Below are 25,579 nucleotides of genomic sequence, written 5' to 3'. Positions count from 1 at the left end.
AGGACGTTTTTACGTTTTTTTCCCCTTCTAGATACATACTGTGTTAAAGAGGAGGATCAGCAGTCCATCAGTAGTACATAAATTAAGAAGTCCCTCAGTGGCTGACTTAATAATCTAAGTATTAGCTAAAGGAGAACTGGAAAGCAGCGTGTACATTTACTGCATAGCTGACTTGCTGTAAGGTTGACAGGCAGTACTTATTTATAAATCTTGCAAGCTGGAAAAAAAAAAAAAAAAAAAACAACAAAACCCTGATAAGATTACCATGACATGACAAATGCCAGCTATAAATAGATTTTTCACTTCCCGTTCATCTCTTCTTTCTCCTGCCCTTCGTACTCTGCTCAGGCGTAACAGCCTGCTAGGGCTGTGCAGCTCCCCCAGGTGAAGGTCAGCTCTCGATATATTTTTGATCATCATGTAAAGTTCTCCTGTTAGTATGTGGTCTCCCTGTTTTAACCTCTTTGCAGATTCCCCCGATTATCTCAAATCACTTTCATATGGAGCTGAGGTTAAGCTTTATTTCTCTTGGCTTGTCCCTTCTGTAGCAGACACTTCCTCTTCACTTTGAAAGGACAAAGCGATGTTCAGCTGCCTGGGCCTGTGCCCAGCATTTGATTTATACATTATTTAATTTCCTTTAGAAAATTGGAAGCAGAACTTTAGGAGTGGAAGTCAGTCCTTTTCATTTGTTTAAGGATCTTTTAGGGCTAATATAATCATCGATAGTAGATGTCAGCATGATTAGGGTGACTTAAGGTAAAGCAAAGAAAATTGAATACCAGGGGAAATTCTTTTGCAGTGGAGAGGGTGCCAAGATTTATAGCCATGCACAACATCTGTGGGTTATGAATTGTGGCATTAAAAAATGAAAATGGAAAATCATTGGGTTTTTGAGTGACACGTCGAAGACACCTGCTTCCCCTTACTGCACAGCAGGCTGGGGAAAGAAAGGTTTGCACCCTTTGCGGTACATTTGAGATCCTTTCTTGGACTGCAGTGCTCTCTGGAACTTAATTCAACCAACTAACTAATTCTGCAGAAATTCTTCAGTTAGTCCGGAGGTTTTCATTTGGGCTGACTCTGCATTCACTTCTGCAATTAGGGCTGCACATGCCGTGAAGTGACTGCCAAGACAATTTGAAAATTTCTCATGCAGTAGAGTCAGGAAATTAAAAATTAACTCTGGAAAGGACATCATATAATATTTGGCAGTGTGGTTTGAATACTGTGTCCGCTGAGGGGTGGAAGGTCCTCCTCTTACAACAACAACAACAAAAAAGTATGAATGTTGAAATATTTGTTCCGTGGGATTTTGAATGATCCACAGCTGAGGGAAATATCGGAAGGGGAAAGGCCTGTGGCATACATGTGCTTATGAATACAATATGACTTACTTGCAGCCTTTAATTTAGCAAAATAGCATTTAATGACGTGGAGTGAGAGTCCCACATTGTTTCAGGGCTCTGTGGTGCGACAGCTGCTGTTCCCGACGTGGTTATGTGGGGGGGAAAAAAGACTTCAGTGCTGGAACGTGGCTGTGACGCTGCGCCCATTACCAAGTCTCTCAGAGTTACGGAATTTGATTTCGTAAGTCATTACCCCACTTGAGAAGTAGGAGATGCACATTACAGCATGAGCGAGGCTCTCTGAATTACAGCTGTGCTCTACAACCTGCACTTTCTGATGCCGATGGTGAACAGCACACAGATGAGGCACTTCATATGCACCCTTTTGGCTAAAACAAGCGCCTTCGCTGTTTGGACAAAGAGAGCTGACACAATTCCTTTCTCTAGTGATAGAATCCTTTTTGTCTGTCAGAGCTGACGCTCTGCTAGGTAAACCAGCCGCATAGCAAGAGGCATGGTCCTACAGGAAACCTTACCATAACTGTCCCTCAAACATGGCACCTCAGGGGCACTGCAGGTTGCACTAACATTTCTTAGTGGCTTCTGAGGTTTTTTTTTAGCTGTGGTCCTTAGTTCTGATGTAGTCGAGCTTTCTCAGCTCGCTCTTGTGGCATCCTCTGCAGTGCTACAGCCATAGCAGCTCCTGTGGGCGTCATTCCCTCCTCCCTTGATCTCAGCCTCTGCTGAGGTGTTAGATGCTATCCTGGCAAACCTTCCCGGTGCCAGGAAAGGTGGGAGACACCTGGCATTAACTCAATGACTGTGAAAACAGCAATACCATATGCGACAGTGTATACAGACGGCCTTCCTCAAATGTTAAGCATCTACCTAACGAGTGTGATCACTGTCACCTCCCTCTGTCACTGTTGGGAAAGGGAAGGTGCCTCTGCAGGGATTTGGTGGCCTGAGGGACCTCCTGGGGGCTTGTGGATTTGTGCCTCCTGTGCAGAAGGCCCAGAGCTACTGGGCTTTGATGTAAGCACAAAGGCAAGGGCTTGAAGTGGGGAACGTTGAATGTAGAGCACTGTGGCCAAGGACGGCAAATGTCACAGAGCTTTAGGGGAATCCTTGTGGCTGGGCACTATTAAGCATAAATTTCACAAATTTCTGGCCTTAAATTGTTTGTGTACCATGCTAGTCTGCAACTTCTTAGAAGTTCAAATGCTATTAGTTTTAAAATGCAAGCTGCATACAACCTAGAGGAAAGGGAGACTCCTCTGCTTCCTCCTATGCACATTTGCAAAAATGTTGAGGATAAATTTTGAATGGAAAACATCTTTGTTAAGTGAAGAGAAATGCAAATGACTCATTTTCTAAGTCTTCATAGTGCTGGAAATTTGCATTACATTGTCTTGCCTAGACAAGGAAGGAGGGGGAGAAAACCCAAGAGACCAAGGACGCGTTTACAAGTAAGAAAGCGAAAAAATGGAGGAATTTGCTAAATTAGATGTTATCCACGGAGTAGCAGATCCGGTTATCCAGAATACTGAAGTGACTTTCAGACATGACATGGATTCAGTTTTCTCAAGTGCAGAAGGGCACTCAAATGAGAAATTTCCATGTTGACAATATAAAAGCAGATGCCTTATCAATCTGGTAACTCATAACTTTGCACTGAAGGTAAGTGACAGCTCTGACTACACGTTCTTACATTTCAGCATTTTACCTTATGCTGCCTCATTCTCTTCTTTGGCTCATTCCCAGAGCAATGGGGACCAGCTATACTGGTGACAGGCTGCTCCACTTGTGAGGGAGCTGGGACTTGGGGATAGTGCTGTGAATCCCTCATGGTGCACACTCAGGGATTCACTGGACTGGGTGATTTTGGACCAGAAGCAGTGGGTCACATTTACCTGTGGATTATATACAGTAGACACAACAGGGATACACCCAAGATCTATCCTTCAAAGCTTTTATTGAAACTAAAAGTGGTTAGTAGAGACGCTGTTATTGACAGTAGAATTGTATTGTTATTGGTTTTATGACCAAATAACTCAAAATACTGGGGTTTTTGTAAGCATGCAGCTATTAAAACCAGTAGATCGAGGGGTGTCAAGTCAGAACACCGAGATCCTTATGGGAAACATGGAGACTGCCCCCCCAAAAGGGCCACTCGCAAGGCTGCCTACACCGGTGAATGTCTGTCTATAGACACCAGACATATACTTTTCTTAATTAGGTGCATTGTGCATTGGCTTTTAAATTGGCAGATGTTGCACAAGTGAAAGCATTTTGTTTGTAGGTTCAGTGTGTCTCGAAGCTACGGTGCGCTTTAAACCCGCTTTCTGCTGCAGTCTCATTGCCTCCCTGCCTTCAGTGCCTTCCTTCCTTGCCAGCCTCCCTGCCTGCATCCTGGGTGAGCCAGTTCAGGCTGCTAAACCAGCAAAAACTACTCTCTTCTGTGTCACTGGATTAGGTTTCTGCTGGTTAGCACTTGAGCAGGCTCATCAAGGGGCCAGATCAAAAAGAGCATCCAGTGCATCTCTGGTTTAGACTGACTGTGGGGAAGCACAGGCCACACTGTCATGTCTGACTTACTGCTATTTTTTTGACTTCCTGTTCCATTAAAATATATCCCTGGCATAAATCCTTAACTCAAGGTAATTGTAGGTACACCGCTTTTCTTCTTTCAGAATTTGTATCATTCAGGTGTTTGTTTTTTTTCTTGCTATAATTACTCCTTTTCTTTTCTTGCACAAGTGAAACTTACTTTAAGTTTTTTACCAGTCTTTTTGCTTCCTCCTTAAGGAGTAATAACTGTACTCGAAGGCATCTAGCTGTTGCTGACAGCATTGCTTTCTAGGTCTGATTGTCCTCCCGGCCATATTCTGCCTCTCTGGAATACAGGCATGCAGTAGCCCCCCTCCCGGATTTTCTTGGGAAACATGAGCAGCTGGATGCCATGGGAAGCTCCAAGAGGTAAACTTAGAAACAGGCCGAAATTCCTCTAGCATTCTGCCAAGGAACTAGATACTCCGCAGGAGACATCTCGCACCTTCCAGGAGCTGAGAACCCAACAAATGAAAAAGCAAGAGAGCTTCCATTAAGGACATTATTCATCTTGCAATCTAAAGGCCCTACACGACAAATGTCTTTTTCCGCTCCCTGCCTCAACTCAGGGTGTGATGCATTTGTAAATAGCCATACAGAGACCCAGAAAGTACACATCTCTCTTCTTATCATAGGATTTGGATGCTTTCTATCCAAATTGATAGAAACACTAAGACTCCAGAAGATTTTGCTAGACTTCCTGGCTATTATTTTTAACTGAGTCTGTTTGCTTTTACTATATTATATTATGATATCTCATACATAGGTAACTACAAATACAGTTGCTATTAACCTGCTAGGCAATATCCAAATCAATATTCGCCATAGTTCCAAAAACAGGATAAAAGGGAGAGTTTAGAAAAAAAAAAAAAAAGAAAAAAAAACATGAAAAAAGAATTTTCTTGCTTTCCTTTTTGCTGGGTGGATTCAAAAGTTTAGAGCTCTAACAATCTTTTAATGGTGATATAATGTAAAAGAAATGCTGCTGGAACTGAAAGGAATTGAAAGACAGTTCCAGGCTGGCTGTGCTCTATTGAAGAAAAAAAAAAATATTTTTAGGGAAGCGAGGGCACTTCTCCCGATTCCTTTTGCAGAATCGCTTTTATTTGCTTTGTTTTGATAGGAGTCTAAGGCCTCTGCTACTCTCCCAGGTTAAACTTGAGGAAGGAATTACTGGTTTGAGAAGCAAATGCATGGATTATTTTTTCAGTGCAAGAAATAGGGAATATGCTGAATGTGTCGCCCAACCTCATATCTGTCTGCCTCAAAATCTGAAAAGAAATCAAGTAAACGCAGCAACTACTTAAAATCTACGCTATGAGGGGTTGCATAAGGTAGAAGCTACCAAATCTGTTTTGTAGGTTTTTTTTCTTTTGTTTTGCTTTTCTAGAGAGAAACTCATGACAGCTACAACTAATGATGTCCTACAAGTCTTCTAGTTTAGAATTTTTTAGTTGCATAATTCAATCTGTCTTGCTAGCGGCGTTCAGCAAAATAGCATTGGCTCTGTGTACCGGTCCTCTGTAGTAACAGCATACTGTGAGTGAGAACACAGTATTCTGTTAATTACTTTTAATTAAAATGAGTGCGTGCGCGCTCACACACACACACACACACACACGTACATATAGAAAGAGACTGTTTTTCTAGTGGCTTGGCTTCCTTTTCCTCATTGCAGGGAAGAAGTTAAACTTTCTCATTAAATGTTTATATAAAAAAGAAATAATTCTGAGGTTAACCAGAAATGCAGCTTAATCTTGTATAGAAACATGTGTGTGATTTATTTATTTATTTATTTATTAGTTGCACAAATATAGCTGAAACTTGAAGTTGGCAGAGAGTGCTGTTTAAAAATATTTAGTCCCAGCATGTAAAAACTCGTTTTGTTACGGAATTCCTTTGTGAAAGGTGCAGCTATGCCATGTCTCTGCCAAAGTGATGGGAGCCATATCGACAGAGTGCGTTTTGGAAAATAGCTGCGTTTTGGGCTTGTAGTTACAAAAGTTAAATTGGAATTTACATGTTTTATATATTGCGTGGAAGGATACCACATCTAGTAATATTTTTTAAGAGAGTGGAAAGAATAAAAAAGAAGGCTTGCAGATGGAGTCAAAGCTTCGCTCTGTTAGAACATGTCGGGATGAGCAGAGGTATGTGTGATGACACTTAGCATGTACCACTGAAGGCTCTGGTTTATTCTGTTTAGCTGTCATCATGTGCTATACTTATGATACATATGCTTAATTTTGGCTACATACCTCATCTTTCCCTTCTCTTCTCTGGGCGTGTTTAAGCTTTATAGAATAGTGAGAGCTACTGATACATGTGATACTGCCTGCCGCCCAGGCACAGCCCGTGCTCAGGTTTTGGTACTGTAAAAGCAATTAAACGCAGCATTTTGTGGTCACTGCTGTCTCGTTAATTGTGCCATTGTCCCACAAGAGCAACCAGCCAGTTGTCTGGCTCATCTGGCCAACATGCCAGGCTGTGTGACACCAGGGTGACCAAAGCAGGTAGATGAGGTGACTCTGAAGCCTAGCCCTCCTGTCTGAGACCAGGAGGAGAGGGCAGAAGGAGGACTCGGTCCCTGCTGTGGTCCCCCAAGGCAGCTGTGGCCACCACAGAAAAAGCTGAGTGGGAACCATCATCCTGGTCAGACCAGATGTATTCGGGTGGCACAACCACTTTCTGTCCCTGTGCAGCACCTCAGGTAAGCTGTGGACACCCACGTGCATCATCACGTGCACATCAATCTGCAAAATTACACAAATAAGCAAACTGTGGATTAAATAGTGAAGGTTTGGGCCGGTCTGTTCTGAGCTAAGGTCACTTACAGACATCGTTAAAGGAGCTGGTTTTGTTCAATTACATTTCGTATCAACTTCTCATAAAAGAAATCAGGAATAGCAGAGATTGTTTGCTCAGCCTGTTGGATCAGAGACACGAGATACACGTAATACCTGTCCTTTTTATTTAAGAATTGCAAAGGTGCTGCTTCGTCACCGCAGACCTATTTTAAAGTAGACTGTCCACTGGCTGCTCATATTGAATGCCTCCTTAATAAACAAGGAAGAAAGAAATCTGTCTTTTTATAAAAGGTAATATTTAATTATAGGATCTCATTGCAGAGGATGGCTGCAACATGAGTAGGAACTCATCCGTTCCAAGGCAGTGCGCATGAATACAGAACTATAATAGATGTACGCACTTTAACTTGAGGACAACTAATAACATTTTAAAACATAGTCGCTTAGAGGTCAAAGAAGCCTCTGTCTCACTGAGGCACTTGTGTGACCTGTGAGTGCCTTGCACACTTTAGCTAGTTAGAAAAGTTTTATAGAGCAACAATCACATATTAAGTAAATTGACTCCAAAGCTCCAGTGGTAGCTACAGTACGTGAATCTGAGGAATGAATGGATACTGTATGAAGAACATTATGCTAATATATTTTATCATTTTCTGTTTAGAATAGATTATTTTCCATTTGCAAAATGCCCAAAAGTATAATCCGTCCCATTTAAATCTACAGATCATAGAACTGAGCAGAATGAAGAGATATACACAGGGGTGATTCTTTGTCTTTTAAAGACTAGATCAAAACTTACTGCAGGGTGATCAATTATTTCGTGGTGTTGGAAACTTTTCCTCCCAAAGAGAACAAGATTTGTAGTGGTCTGTAAGAATTTCTCTTCTCAGAGAACAGAAAAAAAGGTGTGTTATCTTGTATTTTCCCATTTTATCTGCTTTATATGTGAAACGGGGAAATTGAAACACGAGAGAAGTGCTAAATTTAAGCCTTTTTGAAATACATCAAAAACTCCACCTCTCACCAGTTACGAGCCTCTCAGTTTAGCCCAGTTTAAAGGAAAAGTGGTATTTGTGACATCTTCAAATAGTATTTTTCTCTTTAATAGTATGTTGTACAAAAGTGTTATCTAGGGCACGTCTCCCTGGCACTGCCAGCGTTGTGCTGGGGTACAGAGAGACCTCTGTGCACACCAGAAGCGATACGGGGATGCTGACGCAGGGTAAGCGAGTGCAGAACGCGACCAGGCAATGCAGCAGCTCTCTGCTACTGGAGGCAGAGATGCTTGTGGTGCTCTCCACCCCTCCCATGCCGACTGGTGCTTGTCGAATCCCCCCTGTGAGCCCATCTCAATACCCCAGCGGCAAGCTAATGCTTTTTTGGTTTTTTTGTTTGTTTTTTTTTAATTTCTGGATTAGTTTTCTGATGGTCTGGTGCATTGAATCAGTTAATGAAAGGGCCAGCTTAGCACTGCAGCCAGCACAAGAGAGGTGGGAGCCGGCAGCAGGTGGTGCCTGCACAAAGGAGAAGGGGGAAAAGAGGGGCCGTAGCATCCCACACTTTGAGGGGGTGGCAAAATCCTCGAGGTATTTACCATCTCTGCCCAGCACTGCACTGTGCGGAAAGTTGAATTGATGTCGATTTTAGAATACGGGCAGCAACCTTTCCCTGCTGCTCCCTTATAGCCTCTCTGCCTATGGTGCATCTCCTCCTGGTTTTGTTTTCTCTTCTCGCTTTGGAAAGGCGGCCATGCCCACCTCTTTCCTCAGTCAGGTGATGGTCCTGCGTCCTGAGAGCTTTACGATTTTCCCGGGTTTGTGAGGACAAGGCTATTGCTCTGCGTAGAGCAGCTTCTGATGCAGGGGGCAAGAGGAGATGCCTGACACGGGTAGGAATTTGCCCCAGTGAGAAACAGATGTCCCGACCCAGGAGTTATTCATGTCTTTTTAAAATGCCGTGTATGAACCTTTTCTCTCTCCTTAACAGAGCGGGAAAGCAAACTCCCCAAACCCATACACAGCCTTCCTTTGAGGCTGCCTAGCAGGCGCACACCGCGCGGGCGCGCAGCCTTGCAGGTAGTTTCCATCCAGGAAGCGCCACAATTTGCCCTATTCACAAACCGCAGGGTACTATTCTGTTTCCAGGCTCCTAATCCCTCTTACACACAATCCCTTACAACTTTAACTGGCGGGGTGGAGGAGCAAGTTAAAAAGGAAGGAAAAAGGGAAAATGAAACACAATGTACAGCCAGCCAGAGGCTGCCAGTTACTGCGCACACAATCGACACCAGCTGCAGCCCAATTAAACCCGACATTCACAGGTGTTCCCAACAGACTCTGCACTAACAAAACCACTTTCTTGAAAATACCTAAGGCTTTAACACAGAAGCTCATTTCTTTTTTCCTGCCCTTTTTTTTTTTTTTTTTTTGAAAGATTCTTTAAAGCTATTTAGAGCACTTTAAATACAAAGAAGCTGAAAAGGACTTTCAGACTGCTGGAAGGAGTCGGTGCTCAATGCCGGAATGGGGGAGAATCGGCCAAGCTGAATCAGCCAGTGTAACCATTAGTTTCGGGAGAAAGATGGGTTATGCTGAACGCTGTTTATTCAGGGAACGGTAACTAGCGCTGTGCATTTTATTGTTGCTGGGAGTGAAATGGGGAGGGAAGGAAGGACTAGGTGTAAATCCATTTCTTTTTGGAACTCATCATTGTTTGCACCATAGCTGTGAGCTTGTGTGTGGCTTTCCTTATTACTGATCGGTGCGTGTGTGGTTCAGATAGCAAATCTGAGTTCTCCTTTCCTCCCAGGACAACTTGATACAGTCGCTTTTTTGACTTTGAAGTAGGATTCTAAATCAGTTGTTTATTTTCTGATCTTAAAGCACTCATTCAGATGATAAATCAGTCCTTTAAAAAAAATGATAATCTGTTTTTAATACATGAATTCCAAATTATTCCCATGCTAAGAGAGAACTGCCGACAGCAGGCTAATGCATAGGTCAGTAATTTTGCTCTCATTCCACTGAAAGTGAGAATCCTGTTTGTTAAACTTTCATTTATAGTGATATTAATAATCAAACTAGGGTATGTTCTGGTACTCATAGATTCAGTAGTATTCAGCCACACCTGGCTCGCTATTCATCTCTGCAATAACACCCCACACCTCAGCACTTATTGCTTAATTACCTGCTGCCTGGTCTGTTGCTGTTTAATCACTGTTGTTTCTGACAATCACTTAATGTCTTCATTACTGCTTTAGCGGGCAATGCTGAAAGCCACTCCATATTCAGATGCAGACAAGAATTTCTGTTTTGTCCTGCGATATATCGAGCTGCAATTTCGCCTTTGGAACAAGACAAGGATGTTATTCTTGTTCCTTGCAACACACAAAGATCCAAAAGACTGCACTTCTTTTGGTTTGTGGTTTGGTTTTTTTTGTTTTTTTTTTTTCAATACTGAAAAGGTAAAAATGGTGATCCCTTGGGTTTGTATTGGAAAATAATTAAGGATTGTCTTAAAAGTGGCAGATAGGTAATTTTGGTTCACGGTGTTCATTTATAGAGGCAAGCAGAGGCTATTCATGCTGATAAACGCAATGGAGAGAAAAGAAAATCACCCAGGCTTCAAAATCACAAGTATGTGACCTAAGTTAGATATTGTCACTCAGGAGAACACGCTCAGGAGGCAGCAGGGGTAATTTTCAGAGAAAAATCATCTCGATGCTAATATGATTAGTAGTAGGAAAGGAAGTGCCGGTGTCCCTACGGCACAGCTTCGGCCACTCACTGTCCGAAGGAGAGGATGGAGCAGAACTGGTGAAGCCAACATGGCAGACGGGCTGAAGGGTGAACAAGTTCTGGAGGAGCAGGGGCTGAATCACTGGGGACTCTTCAGCTTGCAAAGACTTGACTGACGGGGGGTGAGAGAAAACTCTGTAAAATCATCGATGATATGAGGAAGGTGAACGGGGAAGAACAGATGAATCACTGCTCTCATAACACAGGAACCTGGAGGCACTTGTTGAAATCACCAGGTTTAAGACAAACAAAAGTGCTTTTTTTTTTTATACAATGCATGATTACAGTGGCGTTCATTACAGGATGATGTTGTGGAGGCCAAAAGGAGAAGTGATTTAAGAAAGTAATTGGACAAGTTCTTTGAGGATAGATAGGTCTTGCAAGGTTTTAAAACTGATGGTCTAGGTGCAGCCTCTGGTTTTGGAGTGCCACTAAGCCTCAGCAGGATCCGTACCTTGTGGCAAAGCTGCTGGGTTTCTTCCTTTGTTGTCAATTAGCCCCTTCTGCTACTTTCCCTCTTGGCCTCACTTGACCCAATATATATGTTGGTTTTCAATCTGGGCAGAATTTACATTTAAAAACCCTCCGGTTGCTCGGTCTAGTAAGAAGTGTCCTAAACATGACTGTCACAAGAAACATCTATGAAAAACCAACAGACCTTAGGCCAGTAATGCAGCAGTGGATTTCACCAGATTAATTCACTCTCATTTCACTGTGGCTATATTACTACTAGTGTTTGCTTTCCACGAGCGATTTAGCTTTACTACCTAGTGAGAATGCTTGTGAGGACCTTTTTTTTTTTTTTAAGTTTGCATACTTGAACGAAGAAAAATAATCAAACTTGCCTTGTCAGATCTCTTACCTCAGAAACCTGATACTCCGGGTTAGCCAAGGAATGGAAACAACGCCATGTGACTCCTGCAACCAGACGCGAGGGCCCAAATTTTAAACACTGTGCCATAATGCCTGCTGTTTATTACTCAGTAATATGTAAAAGATTTAGTCCACAAATATTCTGAGTACAGCCAGGAAAAGAGAGAAGGATAGTTCGTGCCTTAAAATGCTTTCCTCTTTCCTTAAAAGCAGCTCAAATGTTCCTGGGAAGCCTGAAAACAAATATCAGTTTTCTGGTGCTTCCTCATATCTAGTAATTTTCAGTTATCACATAAGTTATGGTTCAGTCTTCGAAAATAAAATTAAAACAAAAAAATCCTTTGGAGGTTAATTATTGTTGCTGTTACTGATACTCGTGGCAGAGCGTAGAGAAAATGTAAAAGCATCATCAGAAGGACCAGCTTATGGGCAAATTCCTCTTAAGTGTATCAGGGTATGAATGAAACAGCAAGGAATAAAACTGGCAGTGGTGTTCCTGCTTTTTTGGATCTGTCAACTTGACAGTCCTTCCTCCAGCTTCTCCTTTGGTAAAACTTAGGAGCTCCTAACAGGTGAGCGTCTTGTGCTGTGGTGATACCCTGCTCCATAATTGTGATGCTGTAGATTAGCGATGGTCTGTGTGAGCAGAACGGGGTGGTCAAAACTGGCTGTACTGCATTTGTGAGGTTTTTAATAACGCCTGTGAAAAGCCCCGGAGGGGTCATTTCCTCTTCATTTTGTGGAAAACTTGCCCTTAGTGCAGGATTTATCAAGGGGAAATGGACCCCTTCTTCAAAGACTGACAGAGCTTTAGAGTCCAGGACGCTCGGGGTCTGTTTTTCCATCAACAGTCTTCTCCCTTTTGAAAGATTTCTGGGTTTGTGTTTGGCAGGGATGGGGGGGGGTGAGTTTGATCTGGTTTGTTGGTTTTTTTCTTTTTCTTTAAGTAGCTTTATATTTGTGTTAGAGATAGGGAAAAGTCACGCTGTCTGCTTAGAGAAAAACCTGAATGGAAAGACCAAGATCCCTGCGTTACTTCCTAGATGATGTATTGCTTATCTCCACAAGAAGCTGGTGCACTGAATCTCAGCTACGCTTCCATGTTTCACTGTCTCGGAAGTCCTGAAAAGCATTAAAATGCATAACAGCAGTGTTTAGCTTCACTGCTCATTAGAGCAGCACAGAACTAATAGTAATATTGTTGTAACTTGACAAAGCCATCTAAATCCATGCATGTTTTCTTGTGAAAGCTTCCTAAACATGCTGCTAAATCCTCTAAAAAGCTACTAAACGGCTTTGGCAACCATTAGCAGAGCATAAGCGGGGGAACTCTTTTCAGTAAGTGAACAAACAGAGAAAATATGCTGAATAGCTGGACAAATGTGTTTCAGCTGGCTCTTTCATTTACAGATATAAGGGAGCAGTCAATATCAATCACTGTTTTCCCTGTTGCACTGGAAATCACAATATCTCTTTTCATTCCGCAAGCTCTTTTCACCACAGTAATGTGTCTTTAGAGTGACACTGGCATCAGTCTGTTTCCGCTGTCTGAAGTCCGGAGAGCTTAAAAACACGTTGCAGGGTATGAGACCTTAACCCTCCTCCCCTTCCACACACCCCTTCTCCTTCTAGCTTTCCTTTCAGAATTAATTGTTTTTACTTCTTTCCCAGCGTAAAGCGGAGAAAGAAAAGTGCCCGCAAAGCCTGGGAATATCTGCTCTTGCACTTTGGGGACAGAAAAATGTATGGCTGGTTGTTGGGGGTTTAATTTATCAGGTGTTGTGGGGAGTTTAACAAAAGGTAATATGATTGTCGAGTTAATTTGCCACATATTGTAATATGAAATGCAATGTTACTGGGGTTTGAATTTCGAGCTATGTCCTGTTTCTTGGATGTCCTAATCACCCGCAACCTCATTTATTAAAAAAAGTTGGAGAGACTCTGTCCTTGTGAGTATCTGGCATTTGGATCATGTCGATATTCTTGTGGTGGCCTTTTTCCTTTCAAGTAATATATTTTATTATAATAATGCTGTGTTGGTGGTTTTTTTTTTATTGTTTCTTTGCAGATAACAGCCGTCTGTAGAGAAGCAGCCCTTCTAGCTCTTCAGGAAGACATACACGCCAAATCTATCATGGGACGGCACTTTCGGTACGCACTGACTGTCGTGACCCCAAGGATTCCTGATTCGTTAATCCGGTTTTATGCAGATTATCAGCAGCAAAGTGGACTGCACGCGCTTTGAAAGGCAAATTAATACATACCCCTATTCATGGTGTGAATAGCAAATTTCTTTTGTAAAGCTGTCAAAAGCTAAAGAATTTTGTAGTGTGAGTGAGTGGAGTGTCTGAAGTTAACTGAAGTGCAGAAATGCCGCAATAAATGCCTGTGTGGAAGTTCTGAGTGTAACAGATATTGTCCAAAACTTTATTCTTTACAATTCCAGTGATATAATCTGCGTTTTAGAGGTAGTAAGATTGCTGGTTTCAGTCAGTTTATCTGAGTGCATATCCGTGTCTCAAAAAATAATTACCAAATTCTGAATTTTTGGTGGATTCTTGGCCCTAAGAGAATGTCATTACTGTCTCCGTTTCTTCCTGCCTCAACCCCAGTTTAATCCCAGGGACCATCCCAGTGAGATGCAGACCTGGAGAGTGGCCTCACTACAAAAAAATGCTGAAAATTATTCTGAATCTTTTGATTTATGATCTCCAGAAAAGCTGCCAAACAGGCTTGCCGAACCCAGAGCTTTCCATGATAAAGCTAAGGTAACCTGATTGATCACAGCGAAACATTTATCTTTGGTTTTAAACAGCTCCTTTTTACACTTACTGGGAAGTCGGCACCTCAAAAATGGTGCATCCCTTGGCTGATCTGAAACCACTGCCAGGCGTCAGAGAAGGATTTTTTGTTGTTGTTTGTTTGTTTCCATGAAAATTAATAGGAATGTTGATTGGTAATTTAAAGCTGGCCACTTAAAATCCTAATGAATCCTAATTAATGAATAAGAAAACCTCCTTGTGAAAACTTTTATAAACGACCACAAAATAGTTCAGGGGCAGATAAAATCTTTTCAGTTTATTTCTTTGTTATATCGTCTGTTGAAAGGACGACAGGTCCTTATGGGCTCTCTGCTCTTCCACTCAGTATGAAACACAGTTAAGCAAAAACATTGTCAGCCTTTTTCCCCACAGTAGCAAGACTGAGCTTTTCTATTCCAGACATGAAAAACAGAGGAAAAGGTAAAGCAAAACCAATATGAACTTTTAACAACTTTTTTTTAAAAAAAGGTGACAAAACTCTGAATTTCAGTGCGTGTTTTCCTGGTGTTTTGCAGGTAAGTAGAATTTACAGGTCAAAATTTTAGCCAAATCATGCTTTCACGTGTTGGAGTAAACACAAAATATCTTTTCAGGCTTTATGTAAGGATATTTTTTGGATTTGTTTATTGATCGTTCTGAAGACTTTTCTTTTTTGCAGTCATTATATATGTATTCATGAGAGTAATAATTATTTAGAAATTTGTGTCATTTTATGAGAAATTTAAAGAGAGATTTCTACAATATCTACTTATATTATCAATATGCAATTTAAAAAGTAATCTCCTGGCCTTGATTATGGATTATCTCTCTTTAGTTCCAGTCTGTACACAATTTGTAGCTTTTAAACAGAAATCTACTATTTTTAAATTACAACTTTTCTATTACTTTTATTCTAACCTCTTGTTGCTATAATTAGAACTTCATTTTACCATCACTGAAAAGGAGGAGAGGATGAGGAAAAGCAGGTCGTTTACTTCATTCACTTGATATATGTACAGGTTTTTTTCTTTTTTCCATTGTTTGACTCTTTAATAGTACAACAAACAGAGGGAATTAAGAAAATGATAAACTGGAAAAGTTGCCTTGGGGATCAAAACTGCATTTGAAACTACTTTACCTTTCTTTTCTAAATTCTGCATACTCCAACTTGAAGCTCAGGATGCCAACAATTTATTGTAACCGTTACATTTTTGATGTTTCCAAAAATGAAATGCCATTCCGTTTTTCCCTGGCACTTTCCTCCGGCGTCTGTTCCTGAAGGGAGAAAATAGAGACCCTAGTGTTTACTGCCAATAACGAATTCTGTTTATAGTTTTGTATCCTAACACTATGTGATGCTCCAGATGAGCAGCAAAACTAGATTGCCATTCCTTGGGAAGTGCTCAGATCCCTTGGGAACGTGCACCAAGGTGTGAGTCTGAACCGAGAAACTGAGAGAGAGGTGGGTAGGATATGGCTGCCCTTTCCAACAAAGGGAATTTTGCACCCTGAATTTTAGGACATTAGGAGAGAGTGCTGGCCCGTGGCTGCTGTTTGTGTCTTGGGAAAAAACCCATCCTTCCAAACATTTGTCCTCTCATCCGCGTGCTACCACATTTATCCACATAGTACCAAATCTCTTGATGCATACCTACATGTCTGAAGAGATCTTAAATGTAGGAAGCTCCCCTATTTATCATCGGATTTGTGGAACCCGAGTTTTTAAAAAGTAAGATACTCTTAAAAAATTAAATTATGGCAAATTTGTGAAGTCCCTGGAAGGTTTATATTGCTCCCAAATAGTCTGTTTGGAAAACTTGGATAGTCTGATGCCACTCAAAATCTTACTCCTTCCCAAGCCACAGATAAATTGAGATTTAAAGAAAGGTATGATGGTTCCCCTTCTTGTTCCTAATGACAGATCGCTGTTATCATGAACTAGCAACTTGAAACCTTATCAGAATTCTGGAAAATAACCAAATACTCAGTTTCGGTTTAAAGCACATCAGCAATGTAGTCCTTCCATAATCCAGTCCAGTGAGCGCTTTTGCACCCTCAGCCTCTCATTGGAACCTAACTGATGAGGGCACTGTAGGACAGAGCGCTTCAAAAGTTATCTTCTGTTAGCCTGTCATTTAAATGAGTGGGTTTTTTAATTCAGAGCTGAACTTCTCACAGCATGTTTTACTGAACACATTGTGCCTTGGCACCAAATCAAATTGCTTGCAGTGTGAGGCCATATAAGCCTGAACACCTCTGCGCCTCAGAGTAAATCAAAGATAGAGGCGTTCTTTCTTCCGCTGGGTCAATCACATTTACTGTTCTTTGGATGTTTCCCTGAGATTTCATTTTAATAAAACGATAAAGACTCAGTGAACAGGAGAGAAGGCATCTGAGGAGAACATCTCTCTCCCGTCCTCTCTTTAACTTCTGAAGTGGTTCCTAGACTTCTTTAAGTTCTTTAGAAATACAGCCTTTTTCCTGCCTGACATTATCTTTTGCAGTCGGTTTTTGGCCTAAATACTGCTGGAGTAGCAGAATTGTTAACATTAAATCAGCTTTTCAATGTTTCAGGCGAATTTTGTTTAAATACAAAGTCTCTCAACTTTTTCCTCCAATAACAATGTCTTGCAAAATGGCGTAAAATGTCTTTTGACAGGTTTGCCAAAAATGACCAGGAGAACATTTATGATCAAAATGCAAAAATGTCTTCACTTAACTTGAAAAAAAGTTCAGGCCTGTGTTCTCCCTAATGCATAAAACAGATCTTCACTGCAAGTGCGATATACAATTCTTAATCCAGGAAAAAGAATGAAGTTTATTGTGGATAATTTTTCCTAGGGTCTCAAAATGAGAACAGAACATAAGGTTCACTGAGTTCAGGTGCGAGAGCGAACAGTGGGGACAGAATAAAGGTAATTTTCAGAGATGGTTATTCAAAATCATTGAACTTAGACTCGTCAGCCCTTTCAAATATTGTGTCCTTAAGGTTGATTTTTCTGGTTTGTGTATGCTGGGTCTTTCCTTTCAGTTTCTTTACTCATTTCACATGTCAACGTGTGGTTCTTCCCCTTCAGAAACAGGACAGATGCCAAATGTAATACTCCTGTAACTGAGTGTCAGGGGGTTAGTGCTGTGGGAAGGCCATCTGTGGATGATATTTCCCTGTGAAGCAGGCATCAAACTCTCCTGTGATGGGGTATGGAGAGGGGTAAAGAGAAAGCCAAACCGTAAAGCCCGTTGTTTTGCCACATACTGCCCGGTAAGCTGAAGTTAACTGATGGACACAAGTTCATTGGCAGGAAAAGTATCCCTCCTTATTGCAACAGGCAAGTATCAGGGCTGTGGAGGAGCCTGACCCTTAAAGCTTTTGGTTGTTTCTGGCTCTCCCAGAGACAGCAATTGATTGTGTGGGTGGAACAGTATTACCAGTACTAGAAAAGCAGATGTCCAGTGGTTGTGGTAGCTCAATATCTAGTGGTAGCTCGGAAAGAACTTAGAAGCAATTGTACTTGGAAGTTGAAGAGTCACGCTTGCACCTGGAAGGCAGGCACCCACCCACCCACCCACTGTCAAAACCTGGGGAAAAGCCCCTGGAAGGATTAGTAAAAAGCAGGCATAAAGAGCTTGCCTTGCATCCTGTCGTCACCAAGTTGGGAGAAAACTGAATGTGCTTCCTTCACACTTCTGTGCCTTGGGATTACTCCCGTGCTAATGCAGCCAGGGGCGTGGGAAGTGGTTTCCAGCAGGAGCTGGCTACAAACCGACCTGCGCCTTGACCCGCTCATGGCATATGTGATGGGGAGGTCCACTGCCTTGTCAGTGGTGGCCAAGGAGGTGTGAAGGAAGCTACTCCAAAGTGGACAGAGGAGCCAGATGGCCGATGTAAAGCTTATAGTAGCTGCCCCAAACTCTGTCTTGAGGTTCTGGTCGATGTGGAGCTAACCCATGACAGAGTTGCATTTGGAAAGCTGGTTTTGCATTGTGACCCTTCTGTATTTGTATTTAATGTTGTTGTTATGGTTGTAGTGAATTGCAATAATTTTTATCTACTATGAACCTCAAAATCTTTTGCTTTTGCCCTTTTGGTTTTTTCCTTTGACATGAAAATAAGTACTGTAGGTGATCTAATGTGTGCAATTTAATAAAGAGCTTTTCCTAGGGAATAGGTGCAAGAGGCATGCAGAATCACAATTGTACTTGGGCACATTTTGAATGGCAGGATAACATCTGGAAGACAAATATTTCAGCTGAAACCTACTCCTGATCTTTGGTTTTCTGTCTGCTCTTTCTCCAACTGCTACCTGTTCATTTATTAATCTTTTTCCGTAGAAAACTCAGCCACGCATTTTCTCCAGGGCTTTATATGTTCTGTATTAAATATTTTAAATGGTGTCATTCTTCCCTGCAGACTTCAATTCAATGACTCCAGAGTCCTGATAGGAGGAGGAGATGTGTGTTTTCTCTGTTAACTGGTCCGCCAAGGACCAGAATGGTGAGGGGGGGACGCTCTGTGTTTGCGTGGCAGGCCTCCAGCAAGAGCGCAGGTGTTGCAAGAGAAGGCAATGGCAACCAGATGACATTCTTTCCCCTTGAACTAGCATGGAGCCATTGCTCAAACAGATCACGGGTCGTTCCGACAAAATTTGAGACTCTAGTGTGTTGACTGTATGTACCTGTGTAAAACCTGTGGAAATAAAGCTTGGATTCGTCTAACTAAAAGATTAGGGGAGCGGAATCGCTCTGGGTTCTCTCAGCAGTCATTGGAGAGACACTAGAAGATGGTCCAGAGAGTGATTTATCCTAGCTAAGAGCTGAACTGCCTTTCTGGAGGTGCTAAAGGAGTAGCTGATGTCAGGAGAGGCCCCTAGGCATTACCTAGAGAAAGGGCCTAGGGGTAGATGGAAGGAATTGAGAGCAGCAACTCTCAAAATATTGAGAAAAAATATTTTATCAACTTGTGCAAATATATCCTGTTTGCATAAATGGTTCTGGAAGTGCCGCTGGTTTTTTCCTCTCGATCCCTGTGTCTGTGTGGTATGGCAGTGTGCTCTTAACCACCCCACCCCCCAGGTTTTTTTATCTCCTTTACTAACACAGAGGAGTTTTCACATCCCTGTTTGGTAAAGTAAATGCCTCCGCATTGGCAGAGTGTGGAAAGGGCTTTGATAACCTTCAAGGTGAAACACTTGTCAGCTCTCACTTTATCCAGGAACGGATTATCTGGGCTGTGGAATAATGAGGTCATGTCTTTCCTCCACACCGCTGGCAAGAGCTTCTCATTTCACACAGGGGTAGGTGCTCACATCAAGCCTGCTCTGCTTAATGCCGGTTAAAGCTACCCCCCTTCTCTGTCAGCGAGTTTTCCCCAAGCTGAGGACGTGAAGTGTGTTCATACGGCCCCGTTGGCATTACACGTGGTGGTGTCCCAAAGCGGGGACCTTCTTAAAGTACATCACTGGCGCTTGGATTGCTGCCTTAACTGGTTGGGTTTGATGCAGGAGTGCAAGATACAAGTAGCAGAGAGTGTGGGCTACTACAGGCACTGCTTATGAGGAATGTAGAGGAAAATGTGGCAGGGGGATGGACCAGAGCTATGTAGCTCTTTTCAGGTGAGCATCCCACTAGTCAGCTTGCTGCACCGCCGCCAGTCTAAATCTGCAGCTTCCACACAGAGCCGCTGCATTGAAAGTGGCTGTGGACCGGAGAGATCCCTAAAGCACACAAGTTGTGGGTGTTAAGGCCCGGGGGTGCTTAAGCAGATTAGCAAACAAACAAATCCTTTAATATTCTGGAATGCTTCCTCACCACCTAAATAGGTATTATTCCACCAAACCAGCAAATTCTACCTAGTGTAAAGTCTGCCTTTCAGATAACTATGCTCTTTAATAAGCAATACTCTAGGGAAAAAAAGAAGGAAAATATGAAATCATATTGAAAACTTCTGTGTGGATTTCAAGAAAAGCGCATAAATGTTAAAGAGACCCTGTGAAAATTGAGGTTACTACAGTTTTGGCAGTTGCATACGTAGGATGCTACACCCAAAAGGTCGCTGCAACAGAAAATGTTATCCTTAACATTTGTTTTACAGAACTCACTACTATTTTATGTACAAACATGTGGCAAAACTCACCCACCACTTTCTTAGCGCTGCAAAAATCTTGGTTAAACTGTCTGCTTTCTATCTGAAACATGTAGAAACAACTGGTTACCTTGGTCTGATTCCACTTCCAGGCTTTCATCATCTGTAATTTTGGTAAAAAGCTGCTTTTGTTAATATGTAATGCATCATAGTAACCGGTTACACTTTTACTACAAAAGGGTGTTTTATTTTCCTGAGGGATGAATAGTAATCAAGGATCAGCTGGTAGTGCCAAGTGCCTTGATAACACAATTGGCTGCATACAGCTTTGTCAGGCCCCTTCCTGCACTTGCCGGAGAGACTTAAAAGAAGATGGTAGGAGAGCTGCTCTTTCCTTATTTGACTGCTTGGGATATGGATTTTGGGATCACTTTGTCTGCTGGGTGAGAAGGTAAGCGCCTGCATCAGAGCTCTTACTGATAAATGATGCTGGGGGAGGGGGGGGAGGATGAGAGAGGAGATAGAGAAAATGTGTGAAAATAAACATGTGAATTAGGAAGATTACCCTGAAATTAAATACTGACTGATTGTAATGTGGAAAGGCGGGGCTCAATGGAGTTGGAAGGAGACAGAAGGTGGGAATACTGATTATAATCAGAGTAGGGGCTGATCTGTGTTATTTTGATGCTGATTTCGGTGTGTGGGTGAGCTGAAGGAGGGCTACAGTCACCCTGGCCCTATGGTAGGAAGTGTCTCACTGCTGAGGACAAAGTGGAATCTGGCTTTGATCTCATTAACCCCATCAGCAGTGGATTAGCAGATGTGTTTCTGGAGCTTGACGCTTTCAGACACTGAAGGTGTATATAAAGTGGCAGACATTATGATTCATACTTTCTTTGGGCTTTAGTTTGAGCTTATTGGGGGTTTTTTTAGCATCAAAGACTAAATTCTCCTAGGTCAGCCCTGGCTTCTGCGTTGCTCTCACCAAGTGTTTCCTGTGCAGCAGGAAGAACGCTGTTCCAGTTGCTTTCTTTCAGGAAAAAGAAGTTCTCACATCTTCCTCCTCTCCTCCAAAATGGGCTGCTTTGACTGGAAAAGATAACGATCACAGCAGGGCAGCACTAGGGCGGCACACGGTCTCTGCTGCGTACGGAAGTGAGACCTCTCTGAAGTTTTTGGAGCAACCCCTTGGTGTTGCAAAAAGATGTGCTTTATATCTTGAAGTCAGTTCTGTTAGGATTGGACTTAGCCTTATTTTTTGGGGAATAGTCAATATCCTCAATATTATGAGTGCCCTGTAATTTTAAGCTGGATTTATCCTATCGCATTGTCTTGGGGGGGACCACAGAAGAAGTGGAAGAAGTTGAGACAAAGCTGTGCAGACCAGGACTACTGAGGATTTGAACTCTGCTCTGAAGTGGATAAGGAGCCTGTAGAACTTGGAAGTGTGACCAAAATGTGTTCAAGCTGACTTCTCTTTTAAGGCATCTTGCCATGCACTGAAGCAACTCCAGTTATTTTTGCAGTAGTTCCATTCAGAGGTCTCTGGACTGGCAGATAGATACACCAATTGGTCCTCACGGGACAGGAGGAAAGACTCCTAGGCCAAAAAAAAAGGCAAAAAAACCCTGTTTTCTGAACCCTGAGCACACTGCAGTTATCTGAGAGCTGCAGGGACTCTACTGCAGTGAAGAGCAGTCAAAGCAGTAGAACAACAGGAGATCATTGTTCCTTCACAAACACCTCCAAGTGCTCTCTGCTTTATGCAAGCCTCATGTTTGTCCTCCCCCCTGGTTGGTCTTGAGCTGTCTGGTTGTCAGCTTTCTGGTTATTTCCTTCCTGGGCTCTTGAGGGTGGCGTGAACTAAAATACATCTGTGTGCATGAAATACATCTCAAATTATATTCCCACTGATACTTTAAGCTCCTGAAAATTATACTATACTTAACAATCACACATGATGTTAAAATTATTCTTTACTGGATAAAATAAAACAGCCACGTAGGACATCTTTTCTTTCTCTGAAACCGAGCCTGTCTTTAAATGAAAGTTGTGGGTGTTTTTTACCCAGGCTACTTTCCCCACATCTAGAAAATGCCATTCTGTAGGAAGACTTTCAGGCTAGGAGTCAAGAAAGTTGAACTACTGTGACACCTTTGGAAGTCATTTCTCCCCTGTGAAACTTTCTTTCTCCCTCTTTTGTAAAGTACTTTGAGATCTCTGATTAAGGAACAGAGTACAGAAGTAAAGTTTTGTGCTAGCTCTTAAGTTCTGCTGTTACATCAATTAAAGGAAAGATTTCCCCCCTGCCATGACTTTGATAGTAGCATATGTGGAAGGAAAATAATGCTTATTATGACTTGCTAAGACCCTCCAGTTGTAACACATTTGTCCTGCCTTATGTAAGGGCTGGAAACAAAATGCATATAATAACCTCAGGTTTTTCATCTCTGCAAAACATAATTATTTGAAAAGGTGGTTGGAGGGTTAATCTAGGAAGAATAAACTAGTCATATACTAACATCTATATTAAACAAAAAAAAAAAAAAAACAAAACCCAACCAGCACAGATTTAACGTGTTATATAATCTCTGTTAAACTTGCTCTGGGAAACCCTCCAAGAGCTAGTGTCAGTCTCTGTTTTGTACAAGTCTGTACATAACCTTTCTAAGAATTTGGATGAAGCTAGGTGGGGAAAACAGTGAAAGGAAAAGTTAGAACAGAATGTAGCCTGACCAAAGTCTTTCTGCAATGGGGCATTCAAAGCAGGAATTGGACCTCCTTCACAGGTCTTTCCACAAAACCCTGCACAGGTGACTTCCAGTGCCTCCTCCCAGGCAGTGGGCTTCCTGGCGCCATCGCGTTTCACTTTTGACATCAAGTGGCAATCTGAAAGGCTTCTTGGTGTACTAATCACTGCTGTGAGATGTTATGTTCAAAAACAGTTGCACCACTTCTTTCGGACGGATGCTGCCATGCCGTGGGAACAGTCTAGTGGGTTTATGGCCCCATCAGCCACATAGATGGTACCTATTAGTTTGTGTTTGCTCTGTCACTTATAGATACAGCAATTAGTTTAATGACTGCTAATAAGGCAGAACATGGACCATACCACCATTTCTTTTCCAGGAGCTCAGTCACTGCTTGTCTTATATGTAAATGGTATTCACTTATCTCTCCTCTGAGACTAACGTGGAGCAGAGTGGTTTGAAGCACGGTGTTTAGACAGATGGGGGGAAGGTGCTGAAAACAGAGGAATTATTTGCGCTCCTTTTGTGAAATGTGGAAGAAGCTCTCAGCACACTTCTGCCCAAAGGCAAGTCCGACCATATCAATCTACTCCTCCTGCTGAGCTTTCGTCATCTTTTGTTCTGTCCTTTCCACCTTCCTCTTTCTCTGCTGTCACTGTTCCACTGCTTCTTTCCCATTCCCTGCCAGAAAGGATTGTTTTCCTCTACATGGCTCAGCAGAGCAGCAAGTAGTGCTGAAAATATTGATGATGTGGAAGTGAGTTGGAACATGGTGTGTTTCATCAAACAAACATGTAATGCAATAATGTTCGTAAGCTTTTACTGGGGTATCCTTTCCCATGAAGTCAGTGGGAGATCTGTGCGATAGAGTACTGGATGAAGAGATTGGCATTTGGCTTTTCTGCTTTTATTTGCTTATGACCAGAGCATTCTTCTGCTAAAGATATTAAATTCTCCTCAGGGAAAGCAAATTGTGAAAAAGTGTATTGCAAAAAGTTATATTGCATTTGGTTTTGCAAAATAAGGCACGATCCAGCTTCCATTGAAAACAGTGAGTGTGCATTAAATGTTGTAAGAGTTGGCTCCCGCTTACAGCTGCAAAATACTTCACAAAGGCCTTGCTTTTGTTTCCCACAGAAGTTCACTTTTTGCTAATGGTCTGCGTCAGGAAATCGATTGGGAGGTAGATAAAACACTGCACTGGTGAGGTTAGCACTGAATGTCAATACAGTTTCCTAACCCGTTGGCCTTTGCCTTGTAGGACAGCCTGCTTCCAGACCCAGTAGAGTGCCTTTGAGTTTTGAGAAGTGGCAGCAGGCTTTAAACAGCTACATTGGTGTCCATGAATTTTACTCTTCAGTGGGGCTGTGCAACTTCATTTTTATAGAATCATAGAATTGCCCAGGTCGGAAGGGACCTTTCAGATCATCTAGTCCAGCCATCAACCTAACTCTGACAAAAAACATCACTAAACCATATCTCTAAGCACCACATCTACCCATCTTTTAAAAACCTCCAGGGATGGTGACTCAACCACTTCCCTGGGCAGCCTGTTCCAATGCTTAATAACCCCTTCAGTGTAAAAATTTTTCCTAATATCCAGTCTAAACCTACCCTGGCGCAATTTGAGGCCATTTCCTCTTGTCCTATCGCCTGTCACTTGGGAGAAGAGACTGACCCCCACCTCTCTACAACCTCCTTTCAGGTAGCTGTAGAGAGCAAAGATTTATTTTATTACCAAGATTAAAAATGCCTTTAACATTAGTGAAGTCCACAGCACTGGGAACTCCAGTATCTTTTTTTTCCCAGAGCTTGAAAGAGCAGTAGGAAATGGGTCTGTCTTGCTGGAGCACTGCGTGTGCAACCTTGGCAAGGGTGAGGAAGAAAAGTTGCAGTGCTGGCTGGGTTCCGCAGTTTGAAGGCTTTGCTCTGGAGCCTATTCCTCAACCTGCCTTTAAAATACAATTTTCTTGATGTTTTTTTTTTAAATATTTACTGCAGTTTGTCTGCCCCTTCTTCATAGCATTGTGATTTCACTTGACGTCAAGTGATGTTTCATGACATGCACTGAGAAAATATTTTTCAGGGGTTTTTCCTTTTAGTTCAAAGGCTAAGTTTATAATAGAGCTAATGGACCAACTGTCTTCTGTCTAAACTTCCTCTAATATCAACAGTTCAGCTAGGTTAGCAAGGAGCAAAGTTGAAATAAACAGTGTTTCACATTTACTACCTCTCTCGCATTTACTTTCCATCTTTCTGGCTTTGTGGTGTTCATTTTTGGGGTTCCATACTCTGTTTTGAGTGTTGCTCCTTTGATAGGATAGCAGTATCATATTCAATGCTCAGAATAACAAGTTGTTGTTTTTTCCCCATAAGCGAACTAATTTTTTTCCATACTTTTTTGTGTGCTTGACAATTTTTCCGACATTTATAAATACCAGTTTTTAACCTGATTGGTACCAAAGATTATTTCCAACGTAGTAAGAGCTGGTAGGACATCCTAGTCAGAG

General features: G+C 42.1%; 1 protein-coding gene across 2 annotated transcripts in view; it reads left to right on the top strand.

Annotated features, from left to right (window-relative positions):
• The window catches only part of AFG2A (AFG2 AAA ATPase homolog A), a 195,263-nt gene extending 181,160 nt beyond the window's left edge, over positions 1 to 14,103 (top strand). For both annotated transcript variants that reach the window (XM_074589101.1, XM_074589100.1), the window contains one exon: positions 13,505 to 14,103. In XM_074589101.1, the coding sequence (XP_074445202.1) occupies positions 13,505 to 13,681 (177 nt within the window). In that variant the 3' untranslated portion in view covers positions 13,682 to 14,103. The remainder of the gene's footprint in view (positions 1 to 13,504) is intronic.
• Positions 14,104 to 25,579: the final 11,476 nt, after the last annotated feature.

This window comes from Larus michahellis, chromosome 5, assembly GCF_964199755.1.
Source record: "Larus michahellis chromosome 5, bLarMic1.1, whole genome shotgun sequence".
NCBI classification, from domain to species: domain Eukaryota; kingdom Metazoa; phylum Chordata; class Aves; order Charadriiformes; family Laridae; genus Larus; species Larus michahellis.
This window is presented reverse-complemented; position numbering and strand designations above follow the sequence as displayed.